Consider the following 22965-nt stretch of genomic DNA (forward strand, 5'->3'; position numbering starts at 1 on the left):
GATATCACTCTCGCGCCCAAAAAGTGGATGTGCAACAGACAGATAAAAAACGCATATTATCGCGTATTACGCGCCCTAGATTAGGCTCTGCTTCCACTGCTTTGCTGACGACACCCAGCTCTACATCAGCACCAAACCCTCTGCCCAGCTCCCCCCCCCTCCACTTATCAACTGCCTTCATGAAATAAAAACATGGATGACAGCTAATCTACTCAAACTCAACTGCAATAAAACAGAGCTTATGATGGTGGCCCCTGGCTCACTAGCCAAGAAGGTTGGCGATCTTCACCTTGATGTGGATGGCTGTACCATCATGCCATCCCCAGAAGCAAGAAACCTGGGTGTCATCCTGGACTCCAAGCTCTCATTCCAGACTCAAATCAAAAACACAACCAAATCTGCCTTTTTCCACCTTAAAAACATCTCAAGACTCCGGCCATCACTCTCTGACTGAGACTCTCATCCATGCATTCATCACTTCCCACCTGGACTACTGCAATGGAGTGTTGTATGGTCTGCCCAGCAAGGCTCTGGACAGACTACAGTATATTCAGAACTCAGCTGCCAGAGTCCTAACCCGCACTAAGTTGTGGCAACACATCACCCCTGCACTCAAACAGCTTCACTGGCTCCCAGTCAAATCACGCATCTCATACAAAATTCTGCTCTTCACCTACAAATCCCTCCATGCACTTGCCCCACAGTACCTCTCTGACCTTCTCCACCCCCACTCCCAGTCTAGGTCCCTGCGGTCCTCTGCCAAGGACCAGCTCTCCATCCCCTGTACCAGGCTGCGGACCATAGGGGACAGAGCCTTCTGTGTAGCTGCCCCCACTCTCTGGAACAGTCTACCACTCCACATACACCATGCCCCCACACTGATGTCTTTCAAAAAGCATCTTAAAACACACATGTTCACTGAGGCCTTTGGTCTCTAACTGATCCCCCCCCCCCCCATTTCCTCCTGTAAAGTGACCTTGAAAGGCGCGATACAAAACTAAGCTATTATTATTATTATTATTATTATTACTACTACTACTATTACTACTGCATCAATTACAGCATCATGGCTGCGCAGAAGAAGGGTCCGGGTACTGAACTGGCCAGCCTGCAGTCCAGATCTTTCACCCATAGAAAACATTTGGCGCATCATAAAACGGAAGATACGACAAAAAAGACCTAAGACAGTTGAGCAACTAGAATCCTACATTAGACAAGAATGGGTTAACATTCCTCTCCCTAAACTTGAGCAACTTGTCTCCTCAGTCCCCAGACGTTTACAGACTGTTGTAAAGAGAAAAGGGGATGTCTCACAGTGGGAAACATGGCCTTGTCCCAACTTTGAGATGTGTTGTTGTCATGAAATTTAAAAATCACCTAATTTTTCTCTTTAAATGATACATTTTCTCAGTTTAAACATTTGATATGTCATCTATGTTCTATTCTGAATAAAATATGGAATTTTGAAACTTCCACATCATTGCATTCCGTTTTTATTTACAATTTGTACTTTGTCCCAACTTTTTTGGAATAGGGGTTGTAAGTGCAAAAGATCTTTATTATGAAGAAAAGTGCAAACAGTCCAAATTGGCAGGCGGATATCATGAACAGTAAAATAAGCAAAAGGTCAAGTGAGGCACAAACAGAATAATCACAGACAGAAGCAGGGTCAAAAACGAGGAACAAGAAACAGGAATCAGAAATCAGTCAGGAAACACGGCTCGGTAACGTGTCACAACAATGCAATACTTTGCAAAGTAACTCTGCATTCCAAGTCATTTTTTAGGTGCACTGATTGCGCTTTAATCCCATGTAGGTGTGTGTCATTTGCAGTGCACGTGAGTAAGTTTGGAGTCCGTGCTTTCCAGAGTGCATCCGAGAGTCCTTCTGTTGTGACAACTACAGTAGACTATAGTATAATATTCTGGTCTAGCATGACTTCTTGGTCAATTTGTTTGCATTTCTCCACAAAAATTACAGCAATGCAGTATTAGAAAGGGAATCAAAATCAAGTAGTGGCTAGTTTATTGCCTGTTTATTTAAAAAAAAAAAAAATTACCTGCTTACCTTCCATCCATTGATGCGTGACACAGTATGCTGTCATGCAGAATCCTATGTCACGCAGCACCGCCCTCATTTTCGTCTCCTAATACATCCATATATCTGGCTAATCCAGTACGGCCACGCCCAGGAAAATGGCCAAATGGACTGATGTTACAACTTTAACAAGGTTTTTAAGCTAAATTCCACTTAATTTTTTTGTCTAGGACGTCTTGTGTTAATGTATAATGATGGCATTTCATAACCCTGTAATTTTAAAATTTCCTGGTTAATCGCTTTAAATGCCTCCATCATTCCCACTGCATATCTCACTGCTGTCATACTGTCCTCATACAGATCCTGCACCAATCTCACACACTTCTCCGCCACTCCTGATTTCCTCATGCAGTACCACAACTCCTCTCTCAGCACCCTGTTATATGCCTTCGCTAAATCCACAAACACACAATGCAGCTCCTTCTGGCCTTCTCTATACTTTTCCATCAACATTCTCAAAGCAAACATTGCATCTGTAGTAGTCTTTCCTGGAATTAAACCATATTCCTAATCACATATCTCCACCTCTCCTCTTAGCCGAGCTTCCACAACGCTTTCCCATAACTTCATGCTGTGGCTGGTTAACCTTATACCTCTATAGCTACTGCAGCACTGAACATCACCCTTGTTCTTGAAGAACCACAGCCAGTCATGCATTGTGTGAAAACAGGAATGGGTAGCTCATACAATGTGTATGAAAACACAGCAATGCAGGAGTGTGTCACCTGTGAAACGGGAGATTCTGAAGGAGAGCGAGTCATAAACTCACCTGTATATAGCAGAAAAGATGTCTTCTGATGAGAGACCAAAGGTTTTTTCATTCTGGTTCTTTCCTTCCCTGTGAAGTTTAAAACAGCAAGCTGATATTTCAACTTCTTAAAACTGGCAGAGAGTTTAAAAACCCTGGATTCTTCCAAAATTAGTAAGACCGCGATGTCTAAAGTGTCTTGTGACATACTGCACCAGTGAGGATGTGGCATATTATTAGTAAATACAAATTAACAAGAAACCTAAGCGAGGAGTGATTCAGACCATTGCTTGCCGAACATTTTTTTCTTCCCATTTTGTGAGTATAGCCCACACCCTAATGAAGAGAAATTGTTTAACTGTCACTGAGAACACTGATAACTTGGACTCAAGTTTTATTCATCATCTACTTTGCATTAGACAGCCCAGACCCTCCACGAAAGACCATCAGACAGGAGTTGTTGAATAGAAGGTAGTAGACGAAGGAATAATGGGTGCAGAAACATCACTAGTGAAGAAAGAGAGATGGGAATTTATAGGAAGCTCACTATGAAGAAGGTGGAGCTTTAAATGCGGTCTGTCTCGCAAACTTCAGTTAAATGTCATAACTCCATATACACTATATGGTTAAAAGTTTGTAGACACCCGATGATCACAGCCTTCCCCAAACTGTTGCCACAAAGTTGGAAGCACACAATTGTATAGAATGTCTCTGTATACTGTAACACTAAGATTTTCCTTCACTGGAATTAACAGGCCAAACCTGTTCCAACATGACAGTGCCACTGTGCACAAAGCAAGCTTCATGAAGACATGGTTTGTCAAAGATGGAGTGGAAGAACTTGAGCGTCCTGCACAGACCAGACTGAACTCCTTTGGGATGAACTGGAACACCGACTGCACCCCAGACCTCCTCATCAAACATGAGTACCTGATTTCACGAAGGCTCTTGTGACTGACTTAACATAAATCCTCGCAGCCATGCTCCAAAATCTAGTGGAGAGGCTTCTCAGAACAGCAAAAGGAGTGCTGCTTCTGGAGCAGGATGTACAAAAAGCACATCTGGGTGTGATTGGTCAGGTGTCCGCATACATATGCCACTTTTCCACTACCAACGCGGCTGAGTTGGGCTGAGCCGTGCCGTGCTGAGTTGGGCTGAGTCGAGCTGAGTGGGGCTGTAGGAGTTGCATTTCGACTACAACCGCGCTAAACTATGCTGGCTGGAAGTGGGTGGACACATTGGGTGGAGTTAGCGAAAGTGGGTGGACGTCACATGATGTCGTTAGGCGGCGCAAACAGTGACATCAGTGACCTTTTAAGCGGATAATAAACAATAAACATGGAGTCGTTAGTGTTTCTGGTCTTGGTGCTGTGGCTTGTTGTCACCGACAACGCCAACAGATACTGGCAAGAGCGTATAGATGAGGCGAGGCGCATAAGGCTTCAGAAATTCTCGTAATTCGTACTTCTTCTTCTTCCGGGTTTACAGATCCCAGCGTGCTCGCGGGACGTGTGTGGGCGTGTGAGGACACTCCTCCTCACCAATCAGTGCACAGGGGAGTGTCTCCTCACGCCCCTAGCCCCACTCGGCTCGGTTTGGCTCGCTTCAGCCCCACTCCAAAACCGTGCGAGTTTTGGGTGCTAAGCAGGGCTGAAGCGAGCTGAGTCGCGCTGCTCTGAGGTAGTCGAAACGCGAGCCGTGTTGGGCTGAAGTGAGCTGAAGCGAGCTGAAAAAGGGTAGTGGAAAAGGGCCATTGGACTACTATATGGCCATATAGTGTACATACAGTACTAGTCAAAAGTTTGGACACACCTAATTCAATGGTTTTTTCGTTATTTGCATTAATTAAAAATATACTTCATGTCTTAAAATAATCATGGATGTCATTTCTCTTTACTTAGTTGTTTAGTTCTTGGCATAATATGGATTACTACAGTTGTGAAATAGGGCTATTTACTGTATTTATCGTCTCGTATTAACCATTTGATGATCTCAAACACATTAAGGCGGCAAGAAACTCGTCCACTAATTAACTTTTGATGAGACACACCTGTTAATTGAAAAGTATTCCAGGTGACTCCCTCATGAAGCTGGTTAAGATAATGCCAAGTGTGCAAAGAGTCATCAAGGTAAAAATGGTGGCTACTTTGAAGAATTTAAAATATGAACCATACTTTGTTTTTAACATTTTTTTTTTTTACTACGCAATTCCATGCATGTTATTTCATAGTTTTGATGCCTTCAGTATTGTTCTCCAGTGCAGAAAAGCCTATGAATGACTAGGGGTGTACAAACTTTTGACTGGTCCTGTCCATGCAGTAGAATTATTCAGTTTGGAGCCTTTTTAAAAATAAGCCAACAATAATGTCAAAGCAATGGCACTGCTTGGCTCATAGTTCTCATCACAGCCAGTCTGCTAATCAGACAATTTAAAAGCTGGTTTGTGGTAAATGGAGGCAGATCTTCATTCACTCATCATTAAAGGAGACATATTATGAAAAACTCCCATACATTTGGGTATCTGGAGCCCACCAACGCACAAACGCTGAAATAAGTTTCTTTTGAGCTGCCCATTTCAGAAAACATGAGCTTCAACAAGCCGTTCAGATTTGGCTCCACTTTCTGTGTCACAAAGGGAGCTCCATTTATGCCGCCCACCTCATCAGCGTATCTCCACTCATGGCTTGAGAAGTGCCTTTGTGAAAGAATATTTAAGAGGGGAGTGCTACCTGATTGGCCGACAGAAGGCGGCAGTGGCTCATTATCATTTAAAGGAACGGACACTCAAATCAGCAGTTTTGAACAGCGCTGTTTAGACAGGGTGACAAGGGAACTGTGGTGCTTTATCCTTTTTGATATTTTGACCAAAGCACATCACAGACATTTCATTAAGACCTCAGGAACTATCAAGTTATGGAAAAAGAGTATAATAACCACTTTATCCTAGGCAGGGTTTACTTTTCAGCATGGTTTTGGAGGTGGGAAGAAACCAGAGAACCCAGAGTAAACCCACAAGGACACTGGGAGAACATGGGACACTCTGCAAAGGCTGATGTCAGGATCAAACCGGTGACCTTGGAGATGTGAAGCGGCAACATTACCCACTGCATCACAGTGCCATACTAAATAGATTTTTCTCAGAATAATAAAGTAAAGTAATGCATCTCTGATATCACCACCTCTCAGCTCCTGGGTCCCCGGTTCTATCCTGTTACCGTCTGTCTGTAGTTTTGCATTCTCCCAGTGTTTGGGTACGTTTCCTCTAGGTTCTCCTGTTTCTCATCACAAGTTAGGCAAACTGGGTTGCTAAATTGCAAATAGGTGAGTGTGTGTGTGCATATGGTACCCTGTGGTAGACTGGCATCCCATGCAGGGTAAATTCTCCTGCCATGTGCGTAGTATTCCTGGGGATCTACTGTGACCCAGATAAAAAGAGGTTTGCTTACTACTGTTGCATAACAGTGTTCAAAGAAGATCTCACCAGCCTTTCCACTTAGAGTGAATTCAACTGGTTCTTCATTTACCTTTTTCCATAGAGGTCCCATGGCATAGCTGAGAATCAAACCTGCATCAGAACAGTTTTAAGCACTTTCGCAATTCCATTTCAAGAGCTAAAATTGTAAAAGCAAGCACATATAAAGGATTTACTGGGACCAGGTTTTACAAAGTGTGACTGTCTTGAATATTCGAGCCACAGTTACTGAGCTGATGGCCCGTTTCATCAAGCTGGTCATTTTCTTCCCAGAGTGCACGCTTGTCCAAGAGCAATTTTACAATTAGTCACTACACAAATCTACAATGGACCTATTTTTAGTACATCATCTTACCTGACTGCATCTCTGAGGTTGTTCCAGAGAGGGTAGATGGTCTGCGACTGGTAGATGATCATGTCATACAGAGATTTAGGGCTGTTCTTAGCCAGATACAGATTAGCAACATCAGTACTGCTATAATAAGCTACAAGAGAGGGAAAAAAGGTAAAACAAAGCTTAAAAGAAACTGTGTAAAAATAAACCATCGCAATGTTTGTCATCTATTTGGGATTTCTAAATGACCTTTGTCTCACTTATTCAGGAATCAATCTTGAATTATTTATAAAGTCTAAAAGGGAGAGGATGGGTCTACTCAAATATTTAAAATCACCAATTCTCAGACTTGACATGAAGCTTGAAGAGTTTCTCAGAGATTAAGTAAACAGGAATTAAACCCCATTTCATTCAAACTACCTTTTAATCCACATCTAAATATATCATACTTTTCACTGTAAGCAACCTAGCTGATAAAGGTTTGCCGAAACAGGAAGTATTGATATACAGACAAATGTCAATCATTAATCTTGACAATCGTCCCGAATATTATTAGCTCCACTTACAGTATGCACATTTATGCATTGTATTACTTTCATCTGGAGTAGCTGTACCTGTGCCCTGTGTTAGCTCCACCTCCAAGACCTCAACTCCCACAAGAGCATCGAGGAGCCGCTCCATGCCGTCCTCACTGGTACCGAGTTCTCGTGCTACCTCAGCTGCGCTCAGGGACTTCTGGGATTGCAGAAGCAAGTCAAACACACCCAGCTCACTTGCTGAAAATATCACCTACGGAGGAAGGAGAAACGAAGTTGAGGCAGACATCAGTTAAATAAAATGAAGGAAAAAAAAGTGTGTGTAGAAATCCTGCTCGAACGGTAACCAGTACTGAAATATTCAATTCAATATCAAATACTGTTCTGCAGTGTTGACAACTAAGCAAAATTTAAAACAGACATTCGCAATGCTGAACAATTTAAAAAGTGGATTAATATTCTTCAGTAAAGAATGACATATTCTTGTAAAGAACTTCAACATCTTGATGGGTGGCACGGTGGTGTAGTGGTTAGCACGGTCGCCTCACAGCAAGAAGGTTCCGGGTTCTAACCCAGCAGCCGGCGAAGGCCTTTCTGTGCGGAGTTTGCATGTTCTCCCCGTGTCCACGTGGGTTTCCTCCGGGTGCTCCGGTTTCCCCCACAGTCCAAAGACATGCAGGTTAGGTTAACGTGGGGCGGCCTTGGGCTGAAGTGCCCTTGAGTGAGGTAGCGAACCCCTGACTGCTCCCCAGGCGCTGTAGTATAGCTGCCCACTGCTCTGGGTGTGTGCATGTGTTCACTGCTTCAGATGGGTTAAATGCAGAGGATGAATTTCACTGTGCTTAAAGAGTGTATGTGACAAAGATTTCTTCTTAAAACATAGGCTGCCTGTCAAAGGTTAGGGGACACCTTTAATAGTTTTTTAGAATTTTTAATTAAATGTCTGTCAGTGATTCCAAACTACTTGTGATGGGATGATCAGTATACTTTTCAAGCCTAATTAAATAAAAATTCTCTGGGAAGAGTTAGATTGAAAGGTTCAAGAAAGGCATGCAGCACATATAATATTTAACTCAGGGGTGTGCTGTTATAGAAAAATAATCAACAGTGGGTTGCTGTGATGAGGACCGACGCAAGAGGTTTTACAATAACAACATATCGCAAAGTGTTTTATTCCTCTTATACCAAAGAAATTTGCTAATTCTTACATTTTTAAAAAAATTAGGTTCAATAATCCAGAAGTTTATTTTTTTCCCTTCAAATTTCTCAGTTTGGAAATCAATAATCTAACCATCTATCTCAGACAGATATCTGTTTCATACTGGCATCAGGCAAACCACAGAAATGGCTCAGAACCTAAACTAACACTTAGTCATTGCCATTAGTTCTGGCCAACTGAATCCCCTACAGCCAAACAGAAAGGAAGCCACAGTGCCAACTGACTGGTATTGAACAAAACCCATTCTAGATGCGTGATGAATTGTTGAGATGGAGTTCCAGGGTGCTGAGATCTATTCTCTAATGATCAAAAGTGCTGAGGAGAGAAGAGACCCGACTCCAACCTTAGACACTCTGAAGCCATTGATGTACTCAAGCAGTTTGAAAGGGTAGTCGAGTTCACTCTGAGATAGATGCTCAGCCATGGTGGAAAATCCTGGTGAAATGAACAAGAGAACAAAGATATATTAATATCACAGTCCACATAGAATTATACGGTCAGCAGGGCAGGAATCCAAAATGTACAGCAGCTGAGGGTTAAGGGGGTTACTGAAGGATCAGCAGTGTTCCACTGATGGTTCTTTGATTTCAGTTCACTTGCACAGACCTGCAACCACCGAGCTACCACCTCAATCACATTAGGGTTATAAGTTTTCATGGCACATAAAGCCTTATAATGCTGAGATCTTGAGTACTGAAACATCCAAGGTAGTCTTTGTGTATGAAAAAGGTAGTACTCTTAAAACTCGCAGCTTTACACCATTTTTACCAACAACTGTGTTGGAGGAGGTTGTGTTTTCACCAGTTTGTTTGTCTTTTAACTCAAAAAAGCAGTGAACAGATTTTGATGAAATTTGGTGTACAGCTTTAGCATGATCCGAGGTTCAAGTGAACAGATTTTGATGATGATGTGATGTGGCTTGGTGGAGGTATGCACTCTATGTTCTGGTTTAAAGGGAGTGTAGATATTTACACTGATATTTTGTTTTAAATGTTTCAAGGAAGCATGAATAGCCTAGAAAACGTGCACACTGTGTAACTGTGTGTTTGTAAAGTCAGACAGAAGTTGGATTTGTCTCAGATGTGCAGCCAGTGTGCTGAAACTGAACTCTCTACTGGATTTAATAAACTGTCCTGGACAGATGTTGACTCAGAACAGCTGTTTAATCTGTCAGTCTGCACAGCTGTCACACTGAAACGCACAGCTTTTAAACATATCACTCACTCGGCTGGGGATTGAGGTGCTTTTATCGGTCATTTGGTTCAGTTCCATGCGATACTAACAGGGCATTTCAGTCGAATATAAAATCATTTGGCATTTCAGTCGAACATAAACTCATTCTGCTGCGACTTCACTCACCAAACACCACAAAAGGCTGAGCCGAGTTTCCAGTCCCGGTTTATTCTTAAGCTTCTCCGATGATAAACTGCAGAATATAATCCCTTATCAACCCAATCTCTCGGACTAAAGCACTGAAAGACGCAGAACACAACCAAGAAGAACAAAACAAAACACAACACAACCCGCCGCCGCGCAGCCAGACCTTCAACATGAAGTTTGTTACGTCACCAGCAGATGGCGCACAAACACCTGTTTGACAACAACTCATTTTCTTCGTGGGTGAAGTGTTGAAGTTGTCGGTGTTTCTCCTCGCCATTTCCCCTGGAGGGAGAACATCAGTTCCTGTCGCCATCTTATAAAACCCCAAACCATGCCGTTTTTAAACTATTAAACTCATCTAAGGAGATGTTCGGAAGTCTGTCTGCGCCACGTGGGGGAAAAAAAATCATCACTGAAGTCACGTGTCAAAAACTGAGCCCGTCTGAAAGACCAGGGCAGAATGACGTAACATCATGACTGACTATTTCATAACAATGAGAACATTTTCTCAAAATTATGACTTAACATCTCATTATTATGAGAACCTAAATCATAATTATGTGAAAATTTCTTACATTTCACCATTATTGAGAGAGCAAGTCATAATTATGAGATAAGATCAATGATAATAAAAGAGCTTATCTCATAATTATAGGATCTCATGAGATAGCAAGTCCTAACTATATGAAAAAATCTCTGTTGTGAGATATTAAGTTATGAGAAACTTTCTCATATTCTATTGCTGAGATAGAAAGTCATAATTAGGAAAAAAATATTATGACACTAAATTATTATTACAAGATAGCAAGTGATAATTATGAGATACTAAGTCATATGGGCGGCACAGTGGTGTAGTGGTTAGCACTGTCGCCTCACAGCAAGAAGGTTCTGGGCTCGAGCCCAGCGGCTGACAGGGGCCTTTCTGTGCGGAGTTTGCATGTTCTCCCCATGTCCGCGTGGGTTTCCTCCGGGTGCTCCGGTTTCCCCCACAGTCCAAAGACATGCAGGTTAGGTTAACTGGCGACTCTAAATTGACCGTAGGTGTGAGTGTGCAGAAAGGAACTGGCCACACTACTGCTGCAATTCTGGCCAAATCAACCAAACATTGTTCACCTCAAGCCTGGACTGCGTTCGATAGTGATGACGATTAAGTCATATGAGGTAGGATCCCTTATGACAGAAAGCCATAATTATAAGATGGTATCTCATAATTGAGATCTTAAGTCGTTATTATGAGATATTAAGTGACTATTATGAGAAACCTTTGCATTATGATGTTGGTTGAAATGGGCTTCCATAAGATAGTGGTGCTTGAAAGTTTGTGAACCCTTTAGAATTTTCGATATTTCTGTATAAATATGACCTAAAACATCAGAGTTTCACACAAGTCCTAAAAGTAGATAAAGAGAACCCAGTTAAACAAATGAGACAAAAATATTATGCTTGGTCTTTTATTTATTTATTGAGGAAAATGATCCAATATTACATATCTGTGAGTGGCAAAAGTATGTGACCCTTTGCTTTCAGTATCTGGTGTGACCCCCCCCCTTGTGCAGCAATAACTGCAACTAAATGTTTGCGGTAACTGTTGATCAGTCCTGCACACCGGCTTGGAGGAATTTTAGCCCGTTCCTCCGTACAGAACAGCTTCAACTCTGGGATGTTGGTGGGTTTCCTCACATGAACTGCTCGCTTCAGGTCCTTCCACAACATTTCGATTGGATTAAGGTCAGGACTTTGACTTGGCCATTCCAAAACATTAACTTTATTCTTCTTTAACCATTCTTTGGTAGAACGACTTGTGTGCTTAGGGTCGTTGTCTTGCTGCATGACCCACCTTCTCTTGAGATTCAGTTCATGGACAGATGTCCTGACATTTTCCTTTAGAATTCGCTGGTATAATTCAGAATTCATTGTTCCATCAATGATGGCAAGCCGTCCTGGCCGAGATGCAGCAAAACAGGCCCAAACCATGATACTACCACCACCATGTTTCACAGATGGGATAAGGTTCTTATGATGGAATGCGATGTTTTCCTTTCTCCAAACATAACGCTTCTCATTGAAACCAAAAAGTTCTATTTTGGTCTCATCCGTCCACAAAACATTTTTCCAATAGCCTTCTGGCTTGTCCACGTGATCTTTAGCAAACTGCAGACGAGCAGCAATGTTCTTTTTGGAGAGTAGTGGCTTTCTCCTTGCAACCCTGCCATGCACACCATTGTTGTTCAGTGTTCTCCTGATGGTGGACTCATGAACATTAGCCAATGTGAGAGAGGCCTTCAGTTGCTTAGAAGTTACCCTGGGGCCCTTTGTGACCTCGCCGACTATTACACGCCTTGCTCTTGGAGTGATCTTTGTTGGTGGACCACTCCTGGGGAGGGTAACAATGGTCTTGAATTTCCTCCATTTGTACACAATCTGTCTGACTGTGGATTGGTGGAGTCCAAACTCTTTAGAGATGGTTTTGTAACCTTTTCCAGCCTGATGAGCATCAAAAACGCTTTTTCTGAGGTCCTCAGAAATCTCCTTTGTTCGTGCCATGATGCACTTCCACAAACGTGTTGTGGAGGTCAGACTTTGATAGATCCCTGTTCTTTAAATAAAACAGGGTGCCCACTCACACCTGATTGTCATCCCATTGACTGAAAACACCTGACTCTAATTTCACCTTCAAATTAACTGCTAATCCTAGAGGTTCACATACTTTTGCCACTCACAGATATGTAATATTGGATCATTTTCCTCAATAAATAAATGACCAAGTATAATATTTTTTGTCTCATTTGTTTAACTGGGTTCTCTTTATCTACTTTTAGGACTTGTGTGAAAATCTGATGATGTTTTAGGTCATATTTATGCAGAAATATAGAAAATTCTAAAGGGTTCACAAACTTTCAAGCACCACTGTATGATACATTGCTTAATAATGTTTAATCAAACAAAAGGTGAATATACATGCCATGCAAATTACAGAACACCCCGTTATCCTACTGTCAGTGTCTGACATTAGTCTTCGTGACTTTTTGATTTAAAAAAAAAATTGAAATAACCATCACAGCAAGGGTGTCTTTTAGCTATTTGTGTCTAGTAAAAAGTCAAGTTTATTTGTATAGCACTTTTAACAATAGACAGTCACAAAGTAGCTTTACAGGATTTTAATGACTTTAAACATGAGCTAATTTTATCCTTAATCTATCCCCAATGATCAAACCTGTGGCGATGGTGGTGAGGAAAAACTCCCTCAGACGACATGAGGAAGAAACCTCGAGAGATCCAGACTCAAAAGGGAACCCATCCTCATTTGAGTGATAACAGACAGCGTGATTATAACATTTTTTTTTAAAATATTTTTTTGGGCTTTTTTCACCTTTATTATTGGATAGGACAGTGTAGAGACAGGAAATGAGCGGGAGAGAGAGACGGGGAGGGATCGGGAAATGACCTCGGGCCGGAATCAAACCCGGGTCCCCGGATTTATGGTATGGCGCCTTATCCACCTGAGCCACAACGCCCCCAATTATAACATTTTTAACAGTTTTAACATGAAGTCAGTTTCGTTGATGTTATAAACTCTTCATGACAACTGCAGTCCTAAAGTTAGCAAGTCAACTGTAGTCCTCAGCCATAAAAGCATTACTGTAAGAGTCCAGAGCGTCCTCCAGGTGTGACTTTCAGCTGTCCATATGGGGCCGTCCTCCACAGGAGCGATGTGATGAGGCATCAGGATGGATCAGGCAGGTCTGAGGAGCAGAAGAGGTTCAGCATCTCGATCCCAGGATTGACATGTAACTCAGAGGGACAGACATTGGGGGGGAGAAGAGAGAGAAAACACAGGTTGTTAGGGATGCCCAATGTCACCTGATGAGTAGGAACAGTATACATATTGCACTGAGTACAAGCAGGAACTCCAGGAAAACTAACTATGACAGCATAACTGAAGTATTATGAAGACTGAAGTACTTGTACTCGGACCACATGCAGCTAGAAGTAAGTTTTCTGATTCCACAGTAACTCTGGATGGCCTTTCTGTTTCTTCACGTGCAGCAGTAAAAGACCTCGGAGTGATTATTGACTCCAGTCTTTCATTCGAAACTCACATTGGTAACATTACCCAGATAGCTTTCTTTCATCTCAGAAATATTGCTAAGATAAGAAATTTAATGTCACTACGTGACGCGGAAAAACTAGTTCATGTTTTCATTACCTCCAGGTTGGATTATTGTAATGCCTTACTGTCTGGATGTTCCAATAAGTGCATAAACAAGCTCCAGTTAGTTCAAAATGCAGCAGCAAGAGTCCTTACTAGAACTAGAAAATATGACCCCATCACCCCTGTCTTATCCACACTGCATTGGCTCCCAATCACATTTCGTATTGATTATAAAATACTACTATTGACCTTTAAAGCACTGAATGGTCTCGCACCACAGTACCTGAGTGAACTTCTGCTCCTCTATGACCGGCCACGCCTACTTAGATCAAAAGGTGCAGGCTATCTGCTGGTACCTCGTATAGTGAAGGCTACATCAAGGGGCGGAGCCCTTTCTTACAAAGCCCCACAGTTATGGAACAGCCTTCCAAGTAGTGTTCAGGAATCAGACACAGTCTCAGTGTTTAAGTCTCGGCTGAAAACATATCTGTTTAGTCAAGCCTTGTGTTAATGGTGTTTCTGAGGTAAAGGAGTAGATCTGGAGGATCCTCAGACAGAGTGTTTTGGTAAACTGGGATGTATGGATGCTGTCAGTCCCCACTCGCTTGCTCACTCGAGTTTGTTGACGGTGTAGTGGCTGCTGCTTTATGTCCCGGGGCCCCTCATGCCTGTGTTACCTTCTGGCTCTCCCCTTTTAGTTATGCTGTCATAGTTAGTTGCCGGAGTCCCTGCTTGTACTCGGTGCAATATGTATACTGCTCCTACTTATTCAGTTGACACTGGGCATACCTAACAACCTGTTTTTTCTCCCCCCCCCCAAATCTGTCCCTCTGAGTTACATGTTGGTCCTGGGAGCGAGATGCTGAACCTCTTCTGCTCCTCGGACCTGCCTGATCCATCCTGGTGCCCTGTGTCTGGTTGGAGTCTCATTGCATCGCTCCTGTGGAGGACGGCCCCATGTGGACAGTCGGGGGTTGCGCCTGGAGGACGCTCTGGACTCTTACAGTAGTGTTTTTGTGGCTGGGGACTGCAGTTGACTTGCTGACTTTAGGACGGCAGTTGTCATGAACAGTTTTGCGCTCGGGTTTCCATCGGTGGGGGGTTTATAGCATCAACGAAGCTGACTTTATGTTAGGACTGTTAATGTTATAGTCATGTTGTCTGTTGTTGCCCAAATGAGGATGGGTTCCCTTTTGAGTCTGGTTCCTCTCGAGGTTTCTTCCTCATGTCGTCTGAGGGAGTTTTTCCCTTGCCACCGTCGCCACAGGCTTCATCATTGGGGATAGATTAGGGATAAAATTAGCTCTTATTTTAAGTCGTTCAAATTCTGTAAAGCTGCTTTGCGACAATGTTTATTGTTAAAAGTGCGATACAAATAAACTTGCCTTGATAACTAAAAGGGGAGAGCCAAAAGGTAACTCAGGCATGAGGGGCCCCAGGACATAAAGCAGCAGCCACTACACCATCAACAAACTCGAGTGAGCAAGCGAGTGGGGACTGACAGCATCCATACATCCCAGTTTACCAAAACACTCTATGTCTGAGGACCCTCCAGATCTACTCCTTTACCTCAGAAACACCATTAACACAAGGCTTGACTAAACAGATATGTTTTCAGCCGAGACTTAAACACTGAGACTGTGTCTGATTCCCGAACATTACTTGGAAGGCTGTTCCATAACTGTGGGGCTTTGTAAGAAAAGGCTCCGCCCCTTGATGTAGCCTTCACTATACGAGGTACCAGCAGATAGCCTGCACCTTTTGATCTAAGTAGGCGTGGCGGGTCATAGAGGAGCAGTTGTTCACTCAGGTACTGTGGTGCGAGACCATTCAGTGCTTTAAAGGTCAATAGTAGTATTTTATAATCAATACGAAATGTGATTGGGAGCCAATGCAGTGTGGATAAGACAGGGGTGATGTGGTCATATTTTCTAGTTCTAGTAAGGACTCTTGCTGCGGCATTTTGAACTAACTGGAGCTTGTTTATGCACTTATTGGAACATCCAGACAGTAAGGCATTACAATAATCCAACCTGGAGGGAACAAAAGCATGAACTAGTTTTTCTGCGTCGTGCAGTGACATTAAATTTCTTATCTTAGCAATATTTCTGAGATGAAAGAAAGCTATCTGGGTAATGTTATCAATGTGAGTTTTGAATGAAAGACTGGGGTCAATAATCACTCCGAGGTCTTTTACTGCTGCACGTGAAGAAACAGAAAGGCCATCCAGAGTTACTGTGGAATCAGAAAACTTACTTCTAGCTGCATGTGGTCCGAGTACAAGTACTTCAGTCTTGTCAGAGTTAAGCAGAAGGAAGTTAGACACTGGATGCTTATGTCCTTTACACATTCCTCAGTTCTATTAAGCTGGTGTCTCTCATCAGGTTTTGCAGAAACATACAACTGTGTGTCATCAGCATAACAGTGGAAACTAATACTATGCTTATGAATATCACCCAGCGGGAACATACATAATATAACACACACGTATGTATATATGCGTGTGTGTAAAAAAGCAGTGGGCCTAAGACAGAACCTTGTGGAACACCAAACTTTGAGTATCTCTAGAAAAATCATTTACGTCAAATGTACTGAGACCAATCAGTTAAATAAGAGCTGAGCCAGGAGAGGGCAGTTCCCTTAACTCCCACAACATTTTCTAGAAAAATCTTCCAAAAAAATAAAAAAATCACAGTGCAAGCAAATGGCTAATAATTGGTGTTCAGTATACTTTAATAATTATAACTGGTGGAAAAAAAAAAAAAGTGTGCATCCTTTTGGAGATTCAGTAGACGTTTTGCACCACAGCCTACAATCACAAATAACATGGTTTTCTAACATTAATTCACTAAGCTAGTCCAACCTCATCTAGATCTGCATCTACAAATGATACGCTAAGTATTTATTAAAACCAACACGTTTATTTTATGTTACACCTCAGTGTTGTTGAAATCTGATTGGTCAGGTGTTAAGTTACTATAGCGTCAGCTGACAATGGTTCCAATTTAATTTAATTTAAATGATTGAGTGCATTAACACACCCACACACCCCTTTCAATACATTATGCTTTTTATAGTAACAACTCATTGACATGGACTTCTGTGGCAGACACCCCACATAATGCAAGGCTAATCGAGGATTAAAAATCATTAATAATTACCAAAACACAAATATGTAACTTAATATCACAAAGCTGTCTGTTAGGGGACATTCATTCATTCATTTTATTTTTATTGAGGGAGTCTCAAGTGGGAGTGCTGCTTCAGAACCAGGAACATTTTCCAACACTGAAGTTTAAATGGCACATGAATTTGTCCAGTCTCTTTTTTTTTTTTTTTTCCAGGAACAGGACAAGTGGCTTTTTTTTTTTTTAAATCCGAGTTGCTATAACAAGTGATGACGGGAACTAACTTGGATGACGGTTTCAAAACATTAAAACGTAACTACAAATAGTAAAAAAAAGTGCCATGTGTCCTTCATTAATAAATTAGAAACTGTAACTGTTGGCATATAAGTTGGCATTATACATAATCAGCTTTTGCATCGGACCACAACTCACCACACCATCACTGATTAATTTTTGGTAAAAACGTGCAAGTGTTTTTTTTTTTTTTTAAACTTAAAAAGTCTAATTACGGGCGGCACGGTGGTGTAGTGGTTAGCGCTGTCGCCTCACAGCAAGAAAGTCCGGGTTCGAGCCCTGGGGCCGGCGAGGGCCTTTCTGTGTGGAGTTTGCATGTTCTCCCCGTGTCCGCGTGGGTTTCCTCCGGGTGCTCCGGTTTCCCCCACAGTCCAAAGACATGCAGGTTAGGTTAACTGGTGACTCTAAATTGAGCGTAGGTGTGAATGTGAGTGTGAATGGTTGTCTGTGTCTATGTGTCAGCCCTGTGATGACCTGGCGACTTGTCCAGGGTGAACCCCGCCTTTCGCCCGTAGTCAGCTGGGATAGGCTCCAGCTTGCCTGCGACCCTGCAGAACAGGATAAAGCGGTTAGAGATAATGAGATGAGATAAGTCTAATTACACTCATGCAAAGTGCAATGTGTAACTAGTCATAATCTTTATGCAAGTTATTTTTCAGTGCACATTTTCAATATATTCAAGCAGTGCTGTAGATTTACAGTTGGAATAAACCTGACTAAGATTTAAAGTGACGTATCCTTACTTGCTCAGATATTGCTTCTTGGTTAACTAAAAAAAAAATAATAATAATAATAATAATAATAATTGTACAAACATTTACAAAGTCTTACCTGATAATGCACAATAAACAGCATACTGGTTGTATACCAATAAAACCTGTAAAATATTATGAGCTACTACTCAATGAACCTCCCTTTGTATACCTGGAGGTCATTAAATGTTGACTGGCATGCCGTAGACGTACTACAAAACAATGAGCTGCTCTGAACACAAGACGAGTGCAACAGTGGTTTTATTATCCAAATCTGTTTATTTGTTTATGCATCAACACATCTCTTCCTCTCGCTCTCACACACAGTCCCGACAATTAAATACATGATGTGGGGAGAAACCAGCATTAGCTCACAGTTACGTCGAACATGCTTCAATAAAATGACACATATTTACATCATCCACCACTTGTTTTCTTTTCACCTCCTTCCCTCCCCCCCAAAAAAAAGAAAAAAAAAAAAAAGTTGTTTAATCCTTCGCACCCCTGCCTCGTCTCTGATAAAGATCTTATACTGATTCTTCCACACTTAAAATGAACAGCAGAGAAAATAAAGAAAGAGAGAGAGAGAATGAACGATGGAACAGACTCGTAGCCGATACGACACAGTAGTACAGAGTCCATTAAACTACAGCAACATGGCAGTAACACTGAATACTTCGTAAAGTTTATGTACAAGGTGGCAATGAGGTGGGGAAAGATCTTTCGAGCGTGAAGCATGCCTTTTCGTTGTTTTAATAGTTAAAAGGGCACATAGTAAAAGTATATTTTAATACCATCAACAGAAGAATGTGAGAAAGGGGCGACAGTTTGGTCTTCATTTTCTCCTTGCTTTCTATTTCTTTTTGTCGCAAATTGTTTGGGGGGAAAAAGCAAAACAAATAAGGCACAATTTCTACTCACATAGTTTCCTTTAAGGAGTTGGAAGGGAACAGGATCGGCTGATATCCGAAAGATTTTACACGATCAAAAGCAGGTTGTTTTCCCTTTGCATTCAAAACTATAATTGTTGGAGTTTTATGGCAAGAATCCAGGAGTCCCAGTATTTCCCTCATCACTCATCTGAACCAAACACGTACACTCACACTGATTAAGCCATGGCACTAAAAGTGCATACCATACCCAAAGAAGGGAAACAAATCCGTAATGCTGAAAAAAAAAAAAAACACCCACAACTCCCACTTCAAACTGGTTCATGGTATTAACATCTGACCTTTGAATTGGATCACTTCAATTTGTAGTGGATTTAAAATGAAGTTAAGGGGGAGAAAAGAAAAGTGAGCACAATTGAGATCCAGTTTTGGATTCCCCCCCCAACCATTCCATTAGCGTAAGGTTTCTCATCAACAGAACTGAATTAAAATGTGGGATTGCAGTGTTTCATACATTTTAACATCTTTTCACATTTCCAGTCCACACACACATGTGCAGGATTTTTTTTTTAAGACCCAAGACTGCTTTAACATACAGATTAAGGGCTTAGAGCATATGGAACAAGTGTATAGAGTTGAATACAAGACCAAGCCAAGGCCCGTTGCTGCAGTGGAGCAGGACGGGGAGGGGAAGGGACATGTGGAGGGGTGACTAACACCTTTTTCCAGTACAGCAGATCTGGGTGAGCTTTGATGGAGCACAGTGGCAGACAGGGACATTTAGAAAAGAAAGTAAAGAGTAATATGGTAGTGGTTCTCAATCCTAATCCTGGGAAGTTCAAACGTTTTTGATTTTCCCTTCTTAAACACACCTTACTCAGCTCAAGAAGGGATTGATATTTGGCTGACGAGATGAAGCAGGTGTGCTGGAGCTGGGAAAAACAAAAATGCACACAAAGCATGGTATGAATGGAGGAAAGAACGAACAACCACAGGAGTTTGGAACTTGTATAAAAGGGACACCTTGAAGCAAGTAGGGTTTAGATTTAATGCTCCAATCAGGAAGTTGCCAAACAGACCTATATCTGAGCCATCCATTTTGTAGCACTGTCGCTGCTGAACACTTTCTGCTGCCGGTGTACAGACACTCCTGCCTGGGGATGTAATATTGGAGAAGAGACGCATAATCTGTGGAATCTACTCCAACAGACTAGTAGCGGTCCAATAGTTTTGAGTTGTTGGGCTAAAGAGTGATGTTTGGGCTACAAGGGGCAAATTGGCTGGACGCTAGCGGTCTGAGTCTCAGGCTTTGGTCACATCAGTCGTGTTTCAGATGGTCCTTTATGTCCTCCTCGTCTGTGTATTCCGATGGTTCGTCACCAGGCTTCAACAGGCGACCAACGTAGTCGTATTTTTCTGTAGAGAGAAACCAAGTGAGAGCATGAGAGGGAAGGAAAAAAAAAAAATCCTGATTACCACACAAATGAACTTATCAACATGTTATAAAGTCCACAGTTAGTCATGGACTGTAACTGGTGCAAGGGTCGAGCAAACAAGAAAACAAACATCAATCCTGACTGATCTCTGGTTGCCCATAAGGCAAATCCATTAAAGCACTCTGAACCATAACAGTTCAATTTTTAATATCATTAAAAGCATCATTTAAAATTAATCTTAAAATGTCCCTCTGATGAGAACAAACCAACACCAGCTGTGTGTGTGCTTCAAATATTTTGAATACCAGGCAGAAAGCAGCGCTACAAAAAAAAAAAAAAAGGAAAAAACAGTGAGCTAAGACAGCAAACACCTGCACACATGGGCCTTGTTGCTCACACTTGGCCCAAAGTCAAGTTTCCTCAGCATTAACTGGCACTAAAATTCTGTCTGATGCCTGAAACTTCCTTAATAAACTCAATGTTGCACGAAACGCACGTATGCCACTTTAAGCAGGAAAGGAAGGCATGCTGAATGGAAGATTTAACCAACATCCGTCCTGATAGGAGATGAGAATAAGTATTAAGAGAAAACAAGCTCAAACTTGGTTTAAAACAAAAAACCCAGTAGAAAGAGTTGTTCCTCAACCATCCCCTCATGTGAAAGAGGAAACTGGAGTGCACTGCACAGGGAAGGCAGAAAATAAGGATTACTTCCAAAAACGCACCACAAATTCAGAGCGAGTGAGTGAATTTTTAATGTCATGCCAGCACCAAAAGACTACAGTGCCTTGAAAAAGTATTCATACCCCTTGAACTTTCACAGTTTCCCACCTTACAACCACGAACTTAAAAGTTTTTTTTATTGAGATTTTATGTGATAGACCAACACAGAGTAGCACAGAATTGTGAAGTGAAACGATCTGAAAAACATGGTGTGCATTAGTATTCAGCCCCCTGTACTCTGATACCTCTAAACACAATCCAGTGCAATCAATTGCCTTCAGAAGTCGTCTAATTAGTTAATAGAGTCCTACTGTGTGTAATTTACTCTCAGTATAAATACACTTGTTCTGTGAAGGCCTCAGTGGTTTGTTAGAGAACACTGAAGAACAAACAGCATCATGAAGACCAAAGAACTCACCAGACAGGTCAGGGATAAAGTTCTGGGGAAGTTTAAAGCAGGGTTAGGTTATAAAAAAATATCCCAAGCTCTGAACATCTCAAGAAGCACTGTTCAATCCATCATTCAAAAATGGAAAAAGCATGGCACAACTGCAAACCTACCAAGACATGGCCGTCCACCTAAACTGACAGAGCGAGCAAGGAGAGCATTGGTCAGAGAAGCAGCCAAGAGGCCCATGATCACTCTGGAGGAGCTGCAGAAATCCACAGCTCAGGTGGGAGAATCTGTGCACAGGACAACTAGAAGTCGTACACTCCACAAATCCGGCCTTTTTGGAAGAGTGGCAAGAAGAAAGCCATTGTTGAAAGACGGGCGTAAGAAGCCATGTAGGGGACACAGCAAACATGTGGAAGAAGGTGCTTTGGTCAGATGAGACCAAAGTTGAACTTTTTGGCCTAAATGCAAAGACTAACACTGCTCATCACCCTGCACACACCATCCCCACTGTGAAACATGGTGGTGGCAGCATCATGCTATGGGGATGCTTTTCTTCAGCAGGGACAGGGAAGCTGGTCAGAGTTGATGGGAAGATGGATGGAGCTAAATACAGGGCAATCCTGGAAGAAAACCTGTTGGAGGCTGCAAAAGACTTGAGACTGGGAAGGAGATTCACCTTCCAGCAAGACAATGACCCTAAACATACAGCCAGAGCTACAATGGAACGGTTTAGATCAAAGAATATTCATGTGTTAGAACGGCCCAGTCAAAGTCCAGACCTAAATCCCATTGAGCATCTGTGGCAAGACTTGAAAATTGCTGTTCACAGACGCTCTCCATCCAATCTGGCTGAGCTTGAGCTATTTTGCAAAGAAGAATGGGCAAAAATTTCAGTGTCTAGATGTGCAAAGCTGGTAGAGACATACCACAAAAGACTTGCAGCTGTAATTGCAGCAAAAGGTGGCTCTACAAAGTATTGACGCAGGGGGGCTGAATACTAATGCACACCACATTTTTCAGATTTTTATTTGTTTAAAATTTTGAAGACCATTTATCATTTTCGTTTCACTTCACAATTCTGTGCTACTCTGTGTTGGTCTATCACATAAAATCTCAATAAAAAACTTTTAAGTTCGTGGTTGTAAGGTGGAAAAATGTGAAAAAGTTCAAGGGGTATGAATACTTTTGCAAGGCACTGTATTTCAAAGCATTTCAATAAAGGTTTTATAATTTCTTCATAAATAAATAATTAAAACAAAGTAAATGTGAGACTTAATATACGCATGCAATAAAAATTCAAAAATTTTGTGGCGGCACCTTGTTAAAACCATCAGCCAAAGTACTTTGAGAATAAAATCATTCCCGGGACAACAAAGTAAACCACGCTTGTCAGAGATATTGATGGT

General features: G+C 41.9%; 2 protein-coding genes across 4 annotated transcripts in view; both read right to left on the bottom strand.

The window, feature by feature from the left end:
• The window catches only part of asmt2 (acetylserotonin O-methyltransferase 2), a 62863-nt gene extending 52918 nt beyond the window's left edge, over positions 1–9945 (bottom strand). The window contains exons 1-5 of one of the 3 annotated variants that reach the window (XM_060934781.1): positions 9766–9945; positions 8750–8841; positions 7266–7440; positions 6673–6802; positions 2867–2935 (exon numbers count right to left, since the gene is read on the bottom strand). In XM_060934781.1, coding sequence (XP_060790764.1) covers positions 2867–2935; positions 6673–6802; positions 7266–7440; positions 8750–8830 — 455 coding nt within the window. In that variant the 5' untranslated portion in view covers positions 8831–8841; positions 9766–9945. Of the gene's footprint in view, positions 1–2866; positions 2936–6672; positions 6803–7265; positions 7441–8630; positions 8842–9765 lie in introns of those variants that run through there. The other 2 variants (XM_060934783.1, XM_060934784.1) reach the window with 2 other exon arrangements.
• Positions 9946–18372: 8427 nt separating this feature from the next.
• pgrmc2 (progesterone receptor membrane component 2) overlaps positions 18373–22965 on the bottom strand; it is a 30489-nt gene continuing 25896 nt past the window's right edge. Inside the window, exon 3 of the mRNA XM_060934785.1 lies at positions 18373–20419. Coding sequence (XP_060790768.1) covers positions 20322–20419 — 98 coding nt within the window. The 3' untranslated portion in view covers positions 18373–20321. The remainder of the gene's footprint in view (positions 20420–22965) is intronic.

The sequence above is a fragment of the Neoarius graeffei genome, chromosome 11 (genome assembly GCF_027579695.1).
Source record: "Neoarius graeffei isolate fNeoGra1 chromosome 11, fNeoGra1.pri, whole genome shotgun sequence".
NCBI classification, from domain to species: domain Eukaryota; kingdom Metazoa; phylum Chordata; class Actinopteri; order Siluriformes; family Ariidae; genus Neoarius; species Neoarius graeffei.